The 21263-nt window shown below is 54.6% G+C and overlaps 1 protein-coding gene across 1 annotated transcript in view; it reads left to right on the forward strand.

The window, feature by feature from the left end:
• IGFN1 (immunoglobulin-like and fibronectin type III domain containing 1) overlaps positions 1–4015 on the forward strand; it is a 39825-nt gene extending 35810 nt beyond the window's left edge. Inside the window, exons 24-27 of the mRNA XM_012726781.1 lie at positions 981–1087; positions 3392–3446; positions 3591–3748; positions 3950–4015. Of these exons, the coding sequence (XP_012582235.1) occupies positions 981–1087; positions 3392–3446; positions 3591–3748; positions 3950–4015 (386 nt within the window). The remainder of the gene's footprint in view (positions 1–980; positions 1088–3391; positions 3447–3590; positions 3749–3949) is intronic.
• The last annotated feature ends 17248 nt before the right edge of the window (positions 4016–21263 follow it).

The following is a 21263-nucleotide window of genomic DNA, read 5'->3' on the forward strand; positions in this document are numbered from 1 at the left end:
TGAAAACCAGCTGCTGCCCCTGGCCCCTGTCTCCAGCACCCAGGCCTCCCTGCCGGCCCCCCCCATGCCACCTTCTCCAGCTCCCTTGCAGGTTCGCCCCACGCCGCAGCTTGCCGCGTAGCGGCTTCTGTCCATTTTTCTTGGTTTTCCTTCTCCAGAGCACTAGCACCGTCTGATATGGCCTAGATCTGCTTCCCCCAGTAGGAACGAGAGCAGGTATTTCCTTGTCTGTTATGCTCATCGCTTTATCCCCAGGTTTAAAGTAGGGCTTTATACAACAGATACTCAAGCGGTTAGTAAAAGTGAACTTTGGAATCAGACTGTTGTCTCAGCTCAACAAATAGGCCAGCGGAGTAATACTGGGCAGGTTATTTAACCTCTCTGAGCCTCAGCCACCTAGTAAGTGGGCCTAACATCATAGCCTCCCAAGGGAGCAGGCGCAAGGGAGGGTGGGCTGGCTGGCTGCTCTGCAGGGGTGGCTGGTCCATCTGGAGCAGGGACCCCAACAGTGCTCATTCAGCCAGGGGCTAGACTGGACCCAGGTGGCGGGCCCCCTCCCGTCTGACTACCTTGTCCAGCTCCTAGCCACCAGCCTCATGCGAGCCAGGACATGCTGGAGACACAGGGAGAGGAAAGAGTAAGACCTAGGAGGCCAGCCAGAGGCTGGAGTTCCAGTAGACTCAGACTGTGTCCCCTGGAGCAGACGGAGACTGGCACTGCCCTCTCCAGTCCTCCTCTTTAGGAGATTCTTGGTGGTAGGCAGAAGAGAGCTGCAACCCAGGCCTGACAACGTGCCTGCCAGTCACCCACAGAAGCCAAGGCAGGCTGGAGCCACGACCTGTGTGCTCAGACGCCCGTTAGCAGGAAAGTTGAGGGTTTCAGGGAATTGCCAGAATGCTTCCCAAAACTGGGAGAGAGGTGCAGAGAAGGAAGGGCCCCTGGACACTCAGCCTGCAGCCTTTACTTCCCACACCTGACAGACCAGGGCTCTGTGATCTCAGTGAGCAGCCTGCGCTCTGAGCCTGTGCACCTGCTCAGACTCCTTCACCTGGTACCAGGCCCCAAGAGGCCTGACGAGCCTCCCATGGTGAGTTAGCAGCAGAACCAAGCTTAAAATCAAACTCCCACTTTTGTGTTTTCACTCTCCCTGCAGGGCCTCTCTGCCTGTGGGGTGGAAGCTGCACCCTCCAGGTCGTCCACAGACTCTGCACCGCCCAGAGCCCTAGGCCTCCATCCTGGCCGTGCAGCCCCATCTCGGGGCCACTCTCCCTAGCTGTGCAGTCTTGGGCCCAGCTCCTCATCTGTCCAGAAAAGATCATCACTGAACCTCTCCCAGAGGGGTATGAAGAGTGTCACTCCATATCCTGGCACTGTTGTTATTTCTAGACCTTTCACACTTCCAGTTGGAGGCCAGTTTGGCCTAGTTCCCCAATCCCACCAGGGGCTGCTGGAGCACAGGCTGGTAGAGGCCCTGCCTGGGCGGTGCTGGGGCCACAAGCCAGGCCTCACCCCCAGGGGGCTGCAGCTGATCATGACCAGCAGGGGGCACCATAGGCTTTGCAGCAGTGCCAGAAGAGGTGGCAGGTAGGGAAAGGAGAAAGGCCCCTCAGTGAGACCCAGAAGCCTGGGAATAGCCTGGGGGCAGCCTGGGGGCAGGGAGCTGGAAAGAGGTGTGAAAGGGAGCCTGGAACTGGGGCCTTAAGGTGGGCACCTGTTGTTTTTCCCTCCAACAGCACCCCCAGCTCTTCTACCCTCCTCCATGTCTTCAGAACTCCCTGACAGGCCCAGGACCCGGCCCTGCATGAGAGATATTTTCTTCCCCACCCCCTTCCCCCTTTCACCCATTTTGGCCCTCAGCTGGGTCTTCTGGAGATGGGACTTGGACCATCGACGTCCCTGAGAGACACTTCAGTGGGCAGGACCCTGGAAGGCCCTGGGTGGAACAGGGGGTCCTCCCAGGGCTGGCCCTGACCCAGTCTGATGCAATCTCCCGTAGCTGCCAGGGCAGGTGGTGGCCTTACTTCTCCTGGGTGGGACCTTCCCTTCCTTCCTGTCTCCCAGTGGGATCCTGAAAAGTGGGGAAGGGCAGGGGAGAGCAGAGCGGGGCCCCACGTGCAGAGTGCTACCTCCCTTCTTCCTGGGTCGAAAGGGAGCGTCCCCTGCGGGTCACAGAGTGGCTCAGGCCCACCCACAGTGGAGCTGCCTGGGCTCTCGTGGCCTGGCGATGACCTAGGGTCCATCCATCCCGGACAAAGGCCCAGGACCAAGGCTGAGTGGATGGGGCTGGCAGCAGAAACCAAGGCAGCCTGTCCTGGGGCTCAGGCCCCAAGCTTGAATTAGGCCACCTGGCAAGAGTCCTCCCTGACAGATGGTGTGGGGGCTCCTCTCTCCACCTTGGCCCAGCATGTCTGGGAGCTGGGGGGGCTGGCAGGAGGGAGGTGCCTGGTACTGCTCAGCTGCTGACAGCACTGTTATTCTCCTGGGACACAGTGTCCTGGGGGAGGTGCCTGGATGTGGGGCACAGGCTAGGCCCAGGCTCGGGGAGGGTGCAGTCCCCAAGGGCATGGGGACAGATCTCCTCAGCAGTTTGCTGCAGTCAACACTGCAGGACAGCCTGGCTGTGGGGAGGGCTCCTCCCTGGCACCACCACTGTCTCTGCCTGCGGATGCAGCCTGATCCCCCAACCTCCCCTTGGAGTAACCTTCCCCCTATACAGCTAAGGTGCCTGTGCTCCTGAGCCACCTGCACCCCACCCCAGACAGAGGGCCTAAACCCCCAGAAAGCCCACCCCTGGCCCTCTGTCCCCTTCCCTCATTCCATGAATAGTTCACACAGCAGAGAACTGTTCTGCAGTCTTGAGGGCTGGGGGTGCCCTCAGGGGGTTAGACTGGGTAGCATAGGAGGTGCCCGAGTGCCCACCTGCCTTCTGGCTGGACCCCCTTCAGAGGCTGGCTCAGCTCGTGCCAGGGGCCGTGGGCTTGGGAAGCCTGCAGCTGGCCCTCACCATCCTGCTGTCCCGCCCCTCTTTGCCAGGACATTCACTGCAGTCGCCAAGCCTGGGCAGACGTGGCTTTATGCCTGAGCAGAATGCACTGGGCAGAGTGGGCCTTGGCAGCAGCGGTTGTGGGAACAGCAGGGCCTGGGAATGCTTGGGCCCCTCTGCTGCTTGGCTTGTGGGAGAGGACAGCCCTCGGTTCTGCTGAGCTGACTGTTCTCAAACACTTTCCTGAGCCGTTTTTGTTGATTTAATATTTAGGGAGTTGGCTCATCCTGGTGGCACCAGGCCCCACCAAGCTCTCTGAGCAGCCCTGAAAGCCAGGTACGGTTCAGGGCGTCCCTGCCCCCTCCTGAGGATTCCCTGTGAGATTGACATGCTGTGCCCCCCATGAAGGTGGGAGACCAGATTGGCAAGGGCCAACCAGGCTACATCATGACAGTGGCCAGAGGTGAGGCAGGGCAGGGGGTGGGGTGGGACCAGGCTGCGGGGTGGGCGTGTTCCCCTGATATCACAAGTGCAAGGTGGGGCCTTGTGGTTTCCTGGGGTCTGCAGCTCTTGGTTCCACCACTAACCTCCGCCTGGCTTCACCCAGGGTGTTTCTCCCAGGAGCAACCTATTCCAGAGCCAGGAGCAGCTCGCTTTCCCCGCCAGCTGCCCCGGGCCCCTGGCACAGTGCACCGGGTGCAGGGCGCGCTCGTGGGGGACTTCCCCACCTCCAGGCCTAGGGTGGGGGCTGGCTCAGCAGCCCAGGTAAGTGCCTGCTGCTTCCCCTGGCAGCGGCACCTGCCCGCCCCCCTCTCCTGCGTCAGGGGAGCTGTCTGCGCTTGCACCCAGCTTCCCAAGCGATGAGACACAGCTCCCTGCCTGCCTCCCCAAGCCACTGGCAGCTCACACCCTGTCATCTGGGCAGCCACCGCAACCCAGACTGCTCCCCAGAGCCCCTCACTGCAGATGACCGTGGCCATCCCCATCTTCCCCAGCCACCCCGGGAAGGGGACGTGGCATGGTCCTGCCTAAGGACGGTAGTCAGTGGACTGAGGAATGAAGCTGCAGGCAGCCAAATCCTCCCCCTGTAGCTCTGGACACTTGTTCCAGCCTCTCACCTGCCCCGAGGGTAGGGCCGGGAGCCCAGCGGGACCAAGAGTGAGCTAGCCAGCAGGGCCGGGCCAGGTTCTGGTAAAGTTGCGCTCGCATGGGTGTGTCCGGCCTTGGCTTCTGGGCAGAGAATCCATCTTGTCACTCCCAGGGCTCCTGCTCGGCCTGGAGCCCCACCCTCGGCGCGTCCTGGCTTCCCAGGCTGCATCTGTGAGAAGGCGCGTCCCTGTCTGCTGGCCCTGTTCCTCTCCCGCCCTCCGAGCCTGTCTCTCCCCATCTCTTGTTTTCAGCCCTCGTGTTTTACATACGACACAATGCAGACGTTCCCTGTACATTTTGATGAGTTTTGATAAATGTGAGCAAGAGCACATTCCCAGGCCCATGACAGCCCCTCCCTGAGGCCAGCAACCTGCAGGCAGGGGCGTTCACTGTCCTTCTGTCCTGCGCCAGGCGCCTCCCGGGACCAGCAAGGAGGGGAGCTGAGTATGCTGCCCCTTCCAGGGGCATTGCCAGCTGAGCCTTGATTTTGGCACTGCCCAAGGAAGATCACCTCTCTGGCTTGGGAGATGCCCCTGGCATGTACATGGACACACGTGTGCATACACATACATACATACACACACACACATACACACACACACAGAGGCTCCAGAGCTAGCATCAGCCCCCGGTAACCTTCAGAGCTTCGGCTTCAGTGGGGGGCCCTGCACCTCATTCCCTCTGATTTGGTGTAAGGTCTTTGTTTCCCCAGTCTATAAAGCAGGGAAGTTAAAAAGAAGTCACTTGAAACTTTCAGGGCATCCCCACTTTCTTTTCTAACAGTGAGATTTGAAACCCTCATATATAAGGCAGATAAAGTGAGGCCACGAGGGGCCCAGAAGTTTGACAGGCCGGACAGCCATTGCCCTTCCCCGGGTCCCGGAGATCCCTGGGTTCCATGGCGAGAGGGCCCTGCTCCGAGTAGCCCACGGATCCTGGGCTCTGCTGGACACCTTGAGTTACCCCTGAATGTGTATGAAGGAGCAATGGCAGACGGCGTCCCTGGGGAGTGGGGTGACCAACTGCCGTGTCTGCAGGAGCGCCAAGCCTCGGCTGTGGCTTGGTTTAATTCTCGAGAATATTCCAGAGAGGGCTGATATCGCCCCCTTTGACAGCTGTGGATGTGTTGCTAGGTGGACCCCCTGCTCAGGGTGCAGCAGGGTGTGGTGGGGGGGTCCAGCAGGGTGGGAGAATGCTGGGCTAGGGGATGTGTGTGTGCTAAGGGAGAAGAGCGCCACCCTGTAGCACTCAGCAAACACACAGGGCATGGACAGGGGGTCGCGGCAGGAAGGGAGTGGCCCTTGCCCAGCGATGGCCATCATCGGAAGTTTGACTGCGGTGCTTTCCCTCCACAGGGCAGCAGGAGGTGGCCTTAGGCTTCCTCCAGGCCTTCTGTGATCAAGTAGACCAGCCCCTCCCTGGGGCAGGGCTGAGTGTGGCTGTGGAGGGGCAGTGGGTCGGGCCTAGGGTCCCACTGGCCGAGGACACAGTGAGTGGCAGATGGGAAGCAGAGGGCTGGATTCCGTGCCCAGCTGCTGGTTGGGCAAGACCTGGCCACAGGAGAGGGCCGCTCAGCCTCCCTGGAAGTCTGGCTCTCCAGCCCTTTCAGACTCTGTGAAGCGTCCCAAGTACCAAGGAAGTATGCCTCTGTCCAGCCACACGGGAGCTCTGTGAGGCCCTTACCCTGGCCCACTTACTGCCTGCCCCAGGCCTGTCACTGGGCTGCCCCAGTGAATATGTGTTGAAAGAAGCCGTGAGGAGCTGGATCTCACGTCCCCAAGGTCCCTGGGGCTAGAGATCCAGAAGGACTTCTTTCTGTCCCTTTTTCCTCTTCCTTCCCCAGGTAAGGAACCTGCTGAGAACAGAAATGGGAAGAAGAGAGCCCCGTTAGGTAGGAGCCTCCCCATTTAGCCCAGAGCTGCCCCCCTTGAGGGGAGTGGGGGGAAGCAGGGCAGGACCCGGGGGTTTGGGGAATGGAGGACAGACTGCAGGAGTGGGGCCAGGGAGTCTCGCTCACAAGGGGCCCTCCCTGGGCAGCCTCCAGGAGCCACCAGGTGGGTCAGCTCCCCAGCTGGGGATCAAACTCGCATGGCAGTGGCTGCAGATAGCTTCAGAGTGCTGAGATTTAACCCCTCGCACCACCAGGGAGGGCCTGCAATGATAATATTCTGCACAAACTAGGCTAAGTTAACAGTGTCATTAAACAGAATTTGGCCTCTTTTTACTATTGTCAACACACTCGCTTGGACATTGGAAGTGGCATGTGTGGCTTCATGCTCTCTGTGTTGGACAGCGTGATCTCCATGCGTCTCTTGTTGGTGGCTTTCCCACTCTGGAGCTCCAGGACACTGGCCGGGGGCAGCCAGGCCTGCCTTCCTGAGTGTCTGACCTCGGGGCCTGTGAGCAGTGTCAGATGGCAGGGTCAGAGGCCTCGCAGGGCTACCACACTCACTGTCAGTTATGGCTCAGGAAGAATTACACCTGCCGACCAGAGCCAGACCTTGCAGGGAACAGGGCTGGGAAGGGCCAGGAGACACGGCCCTAATGAATGGGGCTGGCAGGAAGGGGCTCGTGCGGGCCCATTCATGCCCAGGACAGAGGTGTGGGGTAGATAACATGTCCACTTACGGTTGAAGATGCAGAGCTTCAGAGGGGTTAACCAAGCCGCCTGGGTCACGTGGCTAGTAAATGGCATTAGCCATGATTCAGGGAGAATTTATTGGACTTTGCAGCCTGTACTCCTAACCTCTGTCTTAGCCCCTGAGGAAGCTTCAGAGTTGTGGAGGCGAGAGTGGGTTTGGGAATTCCATCCACCGGGAGGGATGGTGAGTCTCAAGGGTCAGAGGGATGATGCCTGTGGGACCCACATTCTTGAAAGTCACCCCAAGTCCCTCTGTGCACCTGGACCATTTACGGTGGAAGTTTGACTGACTTGGCCAAGGTTACTCTGGGGAGTGATGGGCTGGGTTCCTGGGCTAGGACCCTGACAGTCCCCTTCAGGCCCAGTTTCATCTGGGCCAGTGAAGGTCAGACAACAAGGCAGCTGGTCGTGGGTCCCCAGGCCCTGGGCCCTGGGGAAGATGAGAAGCCGACACCATTTTATTGCCACTTGCTATATAATTAATGACTTAATGACCTTTGGGGAGGCAAAGGTCAGGGGAGCATTTATGGCCTCAGCGAGCATGACCCCTGATAACTGCGGCTCTGTGCCCTCCACGCCCGAGGGGGTGCAGTCACCATGCCAGCCTCTGCTGTGGCCGGAATTCTGGGCCTTGTGCTGCCTGTCACCACGAGTGCCAATAAGCAGAGACGGAAACTGAATTTTTAAGGTGTGCTGCATGAAGACCAGCAATTCTGAGAAGGCAGGGGTTAAGAACCTAAAGAAACTACCTTCACAAGTCATTTTGAGCTGGACTTTTATAGTGAGTTAAACAAAGATAATCACTCATCATCAGTAAGCAGGGCTTCATCCCCGCCAGAAGCCTGTGATGCCCAGCCCTGGGCCTCCTTGTCACTTCCTGGATATCTGGCCTACAGCGTGTCCCAGTTTGTTGAGTCCAGTCTTCTGATAGTGCTGGTTCCCAGGATCCTTCAGACTCATCCTTGGGCTGAAACGTGAACTCCAGATAGACAGGCCACAAGCAATGTGGGTGCCGTGCCCACCCCTGCCCGCTAGTGCCTGTCATTGTCTGCTTAGCAGCTTTAAGCCTCTGGGCCCCTTCTCTCGTGAATGTAGGGATCCCCATGAGGCCCTGCAGCCAAGCCAAGTTGTGCCCAGTGCTGCTGGGAGCCAGCCAGCACCCAGGACCCAGCAGGTCACGGCACAGAAGGTACCATCACAAGTGACCCTGTGAGAGTCACTGCTGCTGCCCTCCCAGGGCTTCTGCTGACTCTACCAGCCACCACCCCCACCCCCAACCTCAGCACCCTTGTAGGGGACTCCTGCCTCCACCAGGGCCATGCTCCTCTCAGTGCTCTGCTCAAGTCCTGTCACATGACCTTCCCTGGCTTCCCCTTTCTGGCCTCATTTCCTCATCCATCACATGGACGTGACATCCTCCACTCCACGCACCGGAAAAGTCAGGGAAGGTTATGCCTGAAACGCCTGGCGAGAGATGCCCACGCAAAAGCCCCAAACCTGCCTGTTCTTCAAGGTCCAGTTGAGACTCCATCCCCCCAGTGAGGCTTCTCCCTTGTCCACCCTTGTCCACCCTTGCTGCAGCCTGAGCTCCTGTAGAGACCAGGGCAACTGCTTTGGCCGACCACTAGCCCCTCGCTGCTCGCTGGCTGCATCTGGCTTCATTCCCTTTAACTTTCTCTTTAATGTTTCTAGGTAGTGATTTGGATGAATTTTGTCAAAACGGTACACGCTTACTGTAAAAATGCAAGTGTCAACTGCGATTTGACCACCCAGAAATAGCCAATGTGAACAATTGCTGAAGGCATTTCTGACATATCTGTAGGTCTCAGTGGAGACAGGACGGTGGGTAGGTGGCGACAAACAGAAGTGATAACTGCAAAAGAGTGGGGTCTACGTCACATGGTTTTATCATGAAAACAGTACTTTTATCATACGTGTAACAGAAAAAAGAGAAAGAAAGGTGTATGTGGGGCCCCCTGGTGGTGCAAGGGGTTAAGTCTCAGCACTTGAAGCTGTCCACAGCCACTGCAGCTCAGGTTCCATCCCCCTCCAGGCAACTGACCCACAAGGTGGAGCAGACCCCTCCTGTCTCCCCCTGCTGTCTCCCTCAGCAGGGTATTTCAGTGGATCTGCCTGTTCCGGTCCCCTCTCTCTCTGGTGAGTCCTCTCACACCCCACACCTCTGGCCTGTACCCCAGTTCTTGTATGTATAAATCAATTTTTAAAAATCTTTTTTTTAATAAAAGAAAGGTAAAGGCATTAAATGTATCATAGAGACAAGAGGTATCTACCTGTAAGATCCCTTTGTAGATAAGAAAAGTTAATTATTTAAAAAATCATTTTAGGAGATAACATTCAATGATACTTTTTTAAATTTTATTTTCCGTATAAATGCTGATTCTGCACCACAAAGCCAGGTGATCCATCCTCAAATTGCCCTTTACCCCTCTCTCACTCACATCCTAATTTTGGGGGTTGACCTACATGGTTTCCATTGGCAGGGAGTTTTCAACATCTTCTACAGCTTTGCAGGTGCTCTGTGTCAAGCAAGCAGGATGCCTGGCCAGTCCCCTCTCCTCTGGGCTCCTATTGGCAAGCCCCTGAACCGGAGCTGGTTGGACTTTTCTGGCCTGGGGATATTTGGGCTCAGGCCTGTGGGAGCTGCTGGAAATGGAAAAACACCCTTTGTGTGTTTTGTCCCTGGTCTTTTGTATTGAATGCTGAGAAGACTGAGGAGAACTGTCTCCCTCCAGGAACAACTGGTTTTTGTTCTCTCTCTGGACACTGAAATTTCTTTATGCTTTGAGTTTCTCTAACTTAAACAGGAGGTGCTGGTCATTCTCTGATTTTCCATATGTTCTTTTCCAGCAGTAAATCCAAGTCTTTCTTTAGTAAGGATTTTTTTTTTTTTCAGTAAGATAGCCCTAACTACCTTTTCTCTTTCATTTCTACGGTTTTCTCGCTTTAGGGATAATAATTATTCTTGCGCTAATTGATTTTTATTTTCCCCTCTCAGCTTATCATCTTTAAGTAATTGCCTTCATCTCTATCTTTTTTCCCTGACATTGATTCTAAGGGTTTCAGACCCTATCTTTTGTACTGTTCTATTTTTACCCTTCTGTGTTGTTGTTTCTAAATCATTTATGAGATAGGTAATTGTATTTAGATCTTAATTTGTTTTCCTAACCCTGCAATCTCTTTTCATCTCATTCAGTTTTATTACTATCTACTCTTTGAATTCATATTGTATTAACATACTCTCTAAAGCATGAAACACCAGTGAGGAATTTGTTTCTGTTTCTAGGTTAGCTTTTCTTTCAGACTGAATCCTCAGTTATTTTTTCATGCTCTGCTCCTTCCTGTCTCCCTGCCCCCAGAGTATATTTTCATAGTTGCTGTGCTATTTCTTTTTCATATTGCTTATGCCAACATGAGCAGCTCTGTCCACACCCTCCACTAGCTTTGATATAAAGTAGATGAATCATATTTGTCTCGTATTGTTCCCTGGATTGCCTCATGCATGTAAATCTTGCCCTCATGCCTGCAGCGTCCCAGAAACAAGGGCCATGCTTCATTCCTCTCTCGTTCCTGGCACACGGCTGGATCAGGCTGATGTATGAGCTTAGACTAGAATGACCAGAGGTTGAGGTGATAAGTTCTCAAGTCCCAACAGCCCTTTTTGCATATGATTATGAATGATTTTTCACAGTAGTTCTGGGAGCTTATTTAGGACAAAACAAGATAAATTGAAGTTACTCAGAAAACATGCTGAATTCCAAGAGTTTCTACCACTGAGTCATTTTACTGGATTTTGTCAGGGTAGGGAGTGGATTTTACTTGTCCCATCTGGGTATAGAGTCTATGTCCATATCTCCCATCTACCCTGCCGGGGAAGGCTTTTTAATATCATTGCAACAAGCACCAGCAGTTAGTAAATACTTATCTTTGCCATTTATGTATCTTCCCACTTAATCCTCCCTGAAATATTCCACAAGATAGTTTTCATCAGTTTTCTCATGTAGATGAGACAAGGGAAAGCTAGAGTTAGATGACTAGTTCAATAACACACGCTGGTGACCCTTCAAGACAGAATCACAAACCCACCCCGTGCATAATCAAAGCCTATGCACTCCCACTGCCCCCTCACGTTGGCCCAAAGGATAGGCAGATGTAGAAGAGGGAGAGGGTGGAGCCTAGAAGACAAAATCAAGATGTTCATGGTAATGGGAGAGAAAGAATGGAGTGGCAAAGTTAGGGTGGGAGGTGAGGTTAGGTTTGCCCCTCAAATCATCGAAAGCAAGGTCTCAAAAAGTGTTTGCATCCCCAGGCTTGTGACATTGTTGTTCATACCAAAAGGTGGGAGCAACCTGAATATCGTACAAAGGATGAATGAAAAAACAAAACACCGCATAGGATAACTTTGGGGTCCACACCACATTGTTATATAGCAAAATGGAATATTATTTAGCCCTCAAAAGGAGGGAAATTCTGACACATGAAACCTGGAAGACATCATGTTGAGTGAAATCAGCCAGACAAGGAAGGTCAAATATTGCACAATGCCACTCCCAGGAACTAGAATGTCAAGCTTATAGCTGATAGGGTGGCAGTTGCAGGGACTGGGGGGAGCAAGGGATGAGGAGTTAATGCTTCATGAGAGCGGAGTTTTCACTCAGGTGATAACATTTTTCTGGAATTAGAGAATGGTGATGTTTGTACTTTGTGAAAGTGCTTTAGAGCACTAAGTGGTGTAAATTAAAGTGGTTCAAGTGGTTAAATTTATCCTAGATATACTTAACCACAGTGAAAAATACAGCCCCATTCTGGATTCTGCCCCCCGAGGCCCAACTGTCACCAACTTCAAGGCACAGAAGATACCCTCCAGGAAGTTTCTTGGAGAGTCACTGAGAACAATAGCATGAGGAAGTGAAAGAACCAGGGCTGGGCGGATGGGTTTACGTAGGCTTTCTCAGGAAGGACAAAGATTTCTGGATGGACATGGATGGTCATGATGATTGCACAGCTATGTGATGTACTTAACACTCTTAAAAATGGTTTAAATGGGCCCTCCCTGGTGGCTCAGCTGGTTAAAGTGCAGTGCTAAGAAACTAAAGTCACTTCAGCATGAGTTCGATCCCCACCTGCCCTGGAGGGGACCACATGCACTGTCAGACCTCTCCTGACCCACCCGCTGCTCCCCTCAGCAGTGTACTTGTTAGTCGGCCTGTTCTGCTCCCCACTCTGCCTCTGGTGAATCCACTCACCGCCCCTGCATTTCTGGCCTGTACTCCAGTTCTGTATGCACAAATAAAATAAATTTTTAAAAAATGGTTTAAATGATTCATTTTGTGTTTTGTCTATTTTATCAAAAGTTTTAAATGAGATAACTGGACCTGGGGGACACTTTAAAAATTTCAATTCTTAGGCCTCCCCCAGACATGGGTTCCTAAAATGTACCTTTCTAAATAGGTATTACCAGATGGTTTTTTGACTCTCTAAGTTAAGAACCATTGGCCAGGATACAGAGGCCCAGTTAGTGATAAGCCACTAGGCTGGAAGAGGGTTTAGGGAGGATCACAGTATCCCCAAGGCCAGAGGGCTCTGCCCAGGAGCCTTTGGGCACTTGCACCATTTCACACTTTCTGTGGGGCCCAGGGAGCAGCTTGCCCAATCTGGTCAAAGCAGGACCTGGGCCTGCTGCCTCCCCTGCAGTGGCCCAGCTCTGCCTCCACCTGACGCCACTGCAGGGCTGTTCCCTCGGAGGAGAGTCTCACAGGTCATCTGCATCCTCAGCCATCTCTGCCAGGTTCTGCTGTCCTCTGAGTCTCCCATGTCTGGGTCCCAGAACAATGCCAAATCCCAGAGTCCCATTTGCAGAGAGGTGTCCACAGGAAGCTCCTGAGATGATGGACACTGGCTGGCAGCCAGGAGGGCCACACACCGTCATGAGAGCCAGAGTGGAATCACCTGGTAAATGTATGTGCTATCGTCATTGCTTTTATTCCCCATGGACCAGGCCCCTCCCCTGCTCAAAACAGTCCATAATTTGTTATCACGGTTCCCAAAACAAGGGTGCTGCAATGTCACCTGGGCAGCCGGACTCTAGAAGTCAGCGGAGACTCACTGCACCTGCCACCAGCCCTCTGTGTGATTTGCTTTCTCCTCTTGTATCTGTCTGTGCAGAGGGTTCTCTGCTTGCCAGTCAACAGGGGAGACAAGTGGGTCCCCACAACCCAGAAAGGCTGCTCCTAGGACAGTCCCAGTTGCACATTCAGGGTGACTGTGTTTGGAGCAGTTGAAGGAAGGCTGAACCAAGCCACCACAGCTGAGGGCTGGGGCAGAGCCAGCTCTGTTAACAGGGCCCCTGGTAGAGGCACCGTGGCAAGCCTGGCAACTGCAGAGAGCCCTGCAAACAGGCCAGGAGTGCTCAAGTCACAATGTGCTTCTCTGACTCCTTCATACCAGTGCAGACTTTCCCTGGCATGGCACACAGGAGCTCCCAGCTCTATCCCAGCACCCTACCCCCAGGTCTCCCCAAACTGTTCCCACGTCTCTGTCTTTGCATGTGTCCCTTCTGCCTACAAAGACCTAGAAAGGAACATGCCAGGACACAGACCTGTCCTTCAGGCTCCAAGTCCCAGCTCGCTTCTCTCGCCCTGTTGCTATGAGTTTCCTATGTAAAGTGATTGCAGGTTTTCAACTCTCTCATGATATAATCCAGAGCTTTTCTTCCTCTCCCTACAGTTCTTCTGTGGTTAGGCTAATTCTGGAGGTTTATTGCCCAGGGAGGGATATTAAAAAGGGGGATGACACAGAGAAACTTCCATTCACAGGATGAAGAAGCCCTTGTGTAGCCTGGGAGAGGGGACAGGAAAGACAGCAGGGGACAGGAGAATAGGGCTGCCCTCCTCCATGACAGCTAGCTAGGTTCAACATGGAGGCTGGAGGCTGGGGGTTTGCGGGTAAGAAAGTGCTGGTAGGAATACCCAGAGATGTTGGCTGGGAGTCCCTGAACAGGAGCCTCTGCCCAGCTTCTTAGAACCAAGGTTTAGAAGATTGCAAGACCCTCCTAAAGGCTTTGTGTTCCTCATGGGGTCACATCCAAGAAGGGACAAAGCAATAGATTGTAAATGATGACAAAGGTGTTTAGTGAATGGTCCTGAGTGCTTGCTCCTGGCTTCATGTGTCTTGAAGGGCTTCTAGAAGGTTCTGCAGGCCCCCAAGGAAGCTGCAACAGGGGTCAAGAGTACAGACTGGCAGATTTGCCAAGACTCATGTTAGAACAGCCAAGCAGTCAGAAGGCTGCAGGGTGGCACAGCCAGGCTGGGGTGGAGCCCTTGTCACAGCGAGGACTTGGGACATCGTCAGAGACAGTGAGAGCTGAAGTAGGGTGGGGACTGTCCGGTAGGCACTGCGGCCACACGCCATGGGAGCAACCCCAGGCCCTCACCTCAGACATAGCAGAAGGATCTACAGAGGCAGTGTGAGATCCCTACTTCCAACACCACCAGGGTGCCTTTGGGGCAGAGAACAGGAGAGGCCCCCCTTGAGATAGCTAACCACAGCCCTGATGGGGAGCTTCAGTTTTGAACTGACCTCTTATGCAAATGACTTTCAATGAATACCAACAAGATTGGTACCGGTAAGCACCCCAGGGCCCATGTTGGTTTGGTTTCTGTTGTTTCCCGACCATCGCTGGACTAGAGCCTCCTAGGACTGGGCATAGACAATTAGGGACTATACTCCTGGAAGGCAACCAGGATGCACACCAGCAAGGCCAACCTCATATCCAGAAACTGAGAGAGCCCACTCAGGGCCAGAGGCTTCCACAGGCAGACAGTGTGGGCAGCGTGGGCTGGGCTGGGCCTCAGAGTCCACCTGGGCCCCCTTCTTTGGGGCTCAGGGCTCTGGTCTGCAGCAGGCTGACCAGTTGGGGTGAATAATGCCCATCCTATTGTCAGACTAATGATGACAGTATAATTAGTGCAAACAGCAATTAGAGTAATTGTTCTGTTTAGACTTAAGCAGACTTCCCTGCACAAGTTGGGAGGGTCTGCAGCCTCTCTGGAGGGCCACATGCTATCGCCTCTGCCTTGCCCACCTTGCCAAGTGCTCAGGCTGAAGGAGAGGGCAGGACGCTGCAGGGGAGGAGGGCAGGGCCCATGGTCAAGACCTCCCTTCTGGAAGGAGTGTGGGAGCTCGGCACGTGCCCCTGCACCCAGAAGGCACTGCACCTCCCGCTGCCCACTTACACCCACAAACCTCATCACCATGGAGACCGACCGCTGCTCCCGCCAAAGCCCAAGCACCTTCAGGCAGCAGGCAGTTTCCCAAGAGAAATAAAATGCAGCTTCCCCTGCTGGGAGCCAAGTGTCCTCCCTCCAGTCCAAACCCCAAACCCCAGTGGTGGTAGCTGAGGCTGTGGGCTCCCCAGCAGCATGGGGAGGAGGGAGTGCAGAGAGGGGACAGAGCACACACTGTCAGGGCGCTGATGGAGGGAGCAGGGGTCCAGCCTCCACAGAGCAGGAAAGCAGAGGCGCCTGAGTGGGGTCAGGAGCTAACAGGCCACAATCTCATCACACTTCAGGTTGGAGTCCAGAACAGAAGGAAAGAAGAGGTGAAGTGGCGGCATCAGCCTCCCTGCCCCCAGGCGTCATCCCACCCGCAAAGGGGACAATGGTCCAGAGCAAGAGTGAGGGCAGGTGTCACCTGTGTGCGATGGTGCAGGTGCTGCTCGGACCTCACTTAATCCTCACCACAGCCCGGGAGGGAGGTGCCGTCACCTCGTTTCACAGGCTCAGGGAAGAGAAGCATTTGCCTAAGAGGTGCTGAACTTGGTCTTGAACCAAGTCTCTTGGCTTGGTTATTGGTGATCTCCTTTTTAAAAACCATATATTTCATGGCACTCTCTGGCTCACAACGTGGCCTGCACACCGTAGCCCGTGGGAGGTGGCACAAGAGAAGGGTGTTTTGCGGGTCACGGTGAGGTGGCCGCCTTGGGACTGTGGTTCCCAGTGTGGCACGAGAACCTGCCGCATGGCATCAGCTGTGTGCTGGTCAGAAACAAACAGCAGAGTCAGACCCCTCTCCACACCTGCTGAATCAGAATCTGCATTTTTAACAAGTCTCCGAGGTGATTCAGTCACATTAAGATTTTCGAAGCATCCAGCCCCTTAATTTACAAGCGAGGAAACTGAAACTCAGAGAGGGTCAGTGACTTGCCCAAAGCCACACAGTAAGCTGGAGGCCACGCCAGATCCCAGCTCTTTGGTCTGAGGCAGCGTGAGGACTCCCACTCAGTGCTGTCCGACCTCACTCACCTCCTCCTCCTGCCCACCCACCTCCCACCGCCCAGGCCGGCTAGCTGAGCCCACTCTGACGTCAGTGATTGCTGAGGACTTTTCTGGGAAAACAACAACAACAAAAAACAAGCTTCCTGTGGAGCCCAGTAAACTTGACCAATGAGGGAACCGGGTGGACCTTCAAAACCAACTTCTTGGCCAGTAGTACTGATTTAACTTGGCCAAAGCCCTGTTCTGACTCGCTTCCTGGATAGTGCCTCAGCTTACCCATCTGCAAAAGAGTGTCAAGGGCCTCCCAGGGTTCATAAAACTGCCTGTGTTTTCAGAATGAAAGGCTCCATAGAAAGACAAAGTGCTATTATGTTTTCTTGTTGTGTTTAATTGTGGCTCTTGCGTGGACTGCCTAGAGACATCCCATTAAGTGGGGAAGTATGGAATGATGGGCCGCCAGGCTGGCGGTTGTGAGAGGCTGGGCTCCTCTGACTTCCTGGCAGAGGCGTAACTGGCTTCATAAATTCCTCCTGCTGGGAGGTGACGTCGCCCCCAGCCGCTTCCCCTTTCCCAGGGCCATAGACATCATTCTCCCCTCGCGTGGACTGAAACCAAACAGAGAGTGGGCTGGCAGGGGGCAGGGGAGGGGGCGGGTGGCTGGGCTGACTGTCCTGTGCCCGGCTGGCCCCATCCCTGCGTGGAGCCATAGCTGAGCAGTTCTGTCACTCTGGCCTCCCCTCCCCCGGCCAGCCCTGGGTCTCTCACCCCCACTCGGCCTCGCGCTGAAAGATTTGCTGCCAGGCTGCCAGCTCATGGCTGGTGACTGGGAGTTTCGGATTAACATCTCTGTTTCCTGGAGCGGTCACAAAATTTCCCACAAACTTGGTGCTTTAACAACAGAGAAGTATTCTCATAGTTCGGGAGTCAGAAATCCAACATCAAGGTATTTGGCCACATGGGTTCCTTCAGAAGGCTCTGAGACACTCATTCCAGCTTCTGGTGGTGCATTTGTCTTTGGTTCCTGGTAGTGTCACTCTGGCCTCTGCCTCACCTGGCCTTCCCCTCTGTTTTCCGAGGCTCCCATAGTCTTTCTCTGACAAACTTAGTGCCACCCTAAGTCCAGGACAGCCTCATCCCCAGACCTTTCACTTAATTATACTGCCAAAGCCTTTTTCCAGGACATCACGGTCACAGGTCCTGGGGTTCAGAACCAAGTAGCTTAGCATCCTCTACCCAGAGGTGTCTCGTGTGAGAACTTGGCTCGTGTGGCAGGGACAACCTCTGAGTTTTGGCTCTGCCCTCAGCACCAGGGACTGTGGATTGAGGACTGAGCCCCAATCTCCTTTACAATGGAGTAAGAACAGGGTGAAACCCCTCAAGGGACTGAGGGGAAGATCTCAGAGACAAAGGACAGGGTGCTACTTTGTAGCCTGGAAAGGACTAGATAGCTGTGAACAGCCTGGTGACCCTGCAGTAGGTGGGAGCTGTGAGCCAGCACCATCTCCATTGGCAGTGTGAATGGCAAAATATTTGTCCTGTGTACTTCTGGAGTCTCTGGAGTTCTCTGTTTCCTAAAAGACCTCCAGGTTCTGTCTGTCTGTCATATACCTACCTTCCCAACCTCTCTTTACCCCCAGCCTGAGGTCTGGACCGAGAGCAGTGAAGAAGGTGCATCTGGCTTATGTGGGTCCAGAAGTCACTGGACTTCTGGTGACCCATCCTGCTTGGCTGACTAAGATAGAGGCCACCCAGGGTCTCTCTGGGAACAAGCGAGGCTCCCAGAGCCAGACCATCAATGGCCAAGGCCAGTAGGTGCAAAACACGTCTGGAAACCTTTGGAAAGAGGTAGAGGACAGAATCCCCAGAGCCGCAGAACCCAGACCTGGCCTCTCTCCCAGTGTTCCCCCAGCAGCCAGGAGAGAGCTAAGACTGGAGACAGCTGGAGGGCAGACATCATAGAATACCCCGCCCCCACCATACACACAATTCCTCTTCATGAAAATGGGCCCAGGTTCAGCCCCAACCTCTCCAGAACCTGAGGTTAAGCTTGCAGTGATGCCAAGGTCTGGGAAGAAGATGGAAAAGGTGGGAGCAGAAAGACGCCGAAAGGGGCATCTGGTCCCAGGGGTGTCGTAATGGGACACATGCATGGAATGCAGATGGATGGGATGAGCATTCCTGGAGCCACTCAGTATCCACAGTGATACGCAAACTGAGAGCTCACGGGGGCGAGCAGGGCGTGAACAAGGAGCACAGCTACTCCAGGAGCTGGGGAGTGAGGAGGAGGTATCTCCAGCTCCAGACATCTGGGGACCTGGAAGCTGGGCTGGAAGGAGGCGAGGGTGATGCCATTATGTGAAGGGCAGAGAGGAAGTAACATGCCTCTGGGGAGAGGTAGTCACAGATGACCCCTCTCGGCTACCAGTTCCACACTATAGGCCCTTTGGGAACAAAGCCCAGGCCCCGCTGAGCACAGATGTGGGAGATGATGTCCACTTACTGCGGCCTAAATAGCCTGGGCCCGGCTTCCTGCAGGAGGCCCCGGCCCAGTACTAGGGCAGCACAGACAGGAAGTTCTGCTACTCAGCAGGTTCGTAGCCTGGCCCTGCAATGCCTTGGCTCCCCATCAGTGCCTATCCGCGGCCTGGCAGGCTGCCTTCCAGGCAGCCTAGAGCAGAAACACTGTTGAGGTGCCAACTGCCCTGGGTGTGGCTGCCCTGTCTGTAGGCGTGAGCAGGTGACTCATCAAATTACCTTCCAGGCTGTGCAGGGCTGGGCTGGGGCTGGGCAGGTGACTGTGAAGCAGAGAGGGTGAGCACAGAGCCTGCTCAGCTCTTTGGGCACACACCCCAAGCTCCTGCTGGCCTTTTCCCGGCCCCTGTTCCATCTCCCGAAGGCCAGGGGTCCTCCAGTGCAGGCAGCGGGAGCAGCGCCTCCGGGAACCATGGCTTGGATTTCTCTCTGCGGGGCTCCATCCCTCCACCCCCCTAGTTTCCCCAAGGGAGAGGGCCCCAAGGCCTGAAGACCTAAACACCCAGTCTTCTGATGAACACGTCCCCAGGCTCTCTGCTCTCAGTTACCGCTTCTGAGAAATCCCAGGGCATGGCCAGATGGCCCCTGAGGGCCCATTCATCTCAGGCTCTGAAGTCGAGTCTGAAATGGGACCTGGAAGGAAAGAGCAAGATTTGAGGGCCTGAGATGAAGGAGTTGAGGCACCAGTTGGGAATTTGGCCCTGGATTAACACTCTAAAGTGTAGCATCTAGAACAGAGAGCAGCTCAGTAGGAGGCTTCGAAGTGCTGGAGGAAGGAAGTCCCGTTAGTTTTTAAGCTACCAGGCTCTGTAGTAGACATTTTATATATAATATATATTCGTGGTCCCAAGAACCCCATGAGGTAGGTGTTACTGAGACAATATTATAAATGGAAACTGAGCTAGAAAAGAGGCTGGTTCAAGTTCACATGGGTAATAGTGGCCACAGCTGACTGCAATCTTGGTCTGCTCACCCCCAAGCCCCTGTTCTTGCTCCCCCAGACTGCCTCCTGGGAAAGCCCTGGACTCTGAACTCAAGTGGCTTCTGACCCAGCAAAGAGCTATGGCACCCGCGGGGAACCCAGGCTGTGCTCAGGCCCACAACCCTTGTCCTATCGCAATGGCAACAGCACTGGCAGCCAGGGGTGGAGAGCAGACCGAAAGGCAGGACCCTAGGATGCCAGCGTCAGGAAGACAGAACTGGAATTTTGGGTTGGCATAGGGGCAGGGAGCAGAGCAAGTCGGGTGCTGACAGCAGCCTTAGGCCCTGGGCTGGGGCCCTGCTGTGTTATTCATCTCCGACCCTCCTCCCCTGCCGCTGCCCCACCCACCTTGCCAGCGAGACCAGAATGGCAGCTCTGTGAGAGTCCTGGCGTGCAGGCCTTTTTAGGTACACGCCCAGGCCTCGCCCCTCAGCAGGCCTGGCTTGGCCCGCCTCATACGCAGCCAGGCCCTGCTCTCCAGGCCTCTACCCGGGCCCTGGGCCCATCTTTGCCTCTGCCAGACTTCCCCCTCGCTTTCCTCCAGCTCAGAGGCCCCTCTAACCCCGCCCTAAGGCACCTATGCACACATGCTCCCATTATTCAATCAGGGTGCTTGGAAAGGCCTTGGGGTGTGGCCTCTTCTCTTCCAGTTCCAGTCATAGCTGGGTGTCTTTCTGTCACCCCTGCTTGTCCAGGCACCATGGCCTGGGATCCTTGGGAATGACTACCTTCCTAGACAGAATTTTCCTGAGATGATCAGGGCAGGGGTGGGGTCGGGGATGGGCAGACAAGCTCTGACTTCTGGATGTAAATTGCCCATAGGAAGTGAGAAAGGCGGGTGCAGGTGCTACATTGAAGCCCTCAGAGAGGGCCCTGGGCTGTGCTCACACCCAAGCATAGCCCTAACCAACAGGAGGTGAGGACAAGGGCCATCAGAGAAAGTGACCTTAGAAAGGTGAAGGCCTCACTAGGATGAGCCAGCTTTTCCAAAGGACCTGGTAAAAGTCTGGATATGGCCTTGCTCTGGGGGAAGAGGGTGGATTGGGCTCAACAAAATAGACATGTGTGGAGCATCCCAATGTCCACTGATAGGGTGGGCAGAGGGGAAACAGAAATGAATGGCTGAGGGTCATGTTACTGATGACATGGGGCAGGGCGCAACACAGGTAGCCACCCTAGGAGAGACTACTGAATTTAGTCCATAGCAGGAGAGATAAGACTGACAAGTTGTCAAGCAGCAGGAAGGCAGGGTTGGGACCATCCAGGGCTCCTGGGTGACCTCTGATTCCTCTTACAATAAAAGGCCTGGAAGAGGCTTCCCTGGTGGCACAAGGGGTTAAGTGCAGCACTATGAAGCTATTAGCAGCCACTCAGCACGAGTCAGACCCCCCCCCCCCCCCCGCCAGAAAGCTAACCCACATGGCACGGCAGACCTCTCCTGACCCACCTGCTGCTCCCCTTAGAGTATATTTCAGTCCATCTGACTGTCTTGCTTCCCACTCTGTCTCTGGTGAGTCCTTTCCTTACTGCCACGGCCCCCCACCCCACAGCAGCCCCCAAACTCTGGCCTGCACTCCAGCTTTTATATGCGTAAGTAAATATAAATCTTTAGAACAACAAAAAATGGCTGAAAGCTCCAGCTTGACCCCATGTGGTCCAATATGGTTACCCCTCACAACTTGG

Source organism: Condylura cristata, unplaced genomic scaffold (assembly GCF_000260355.1).
Source record: "Condylura cristata isolate star-nosed mole 26May11 unplaced genomic scaffold, ConCri1.0 scaffold00018, whole genome shotgun sequence".
Lineage (NCBI taxonomy): Eukaryota > Metazoa > Chordata > Mammalia > Eulipotyphla > Talpidae > Condylura > Condylura cristata.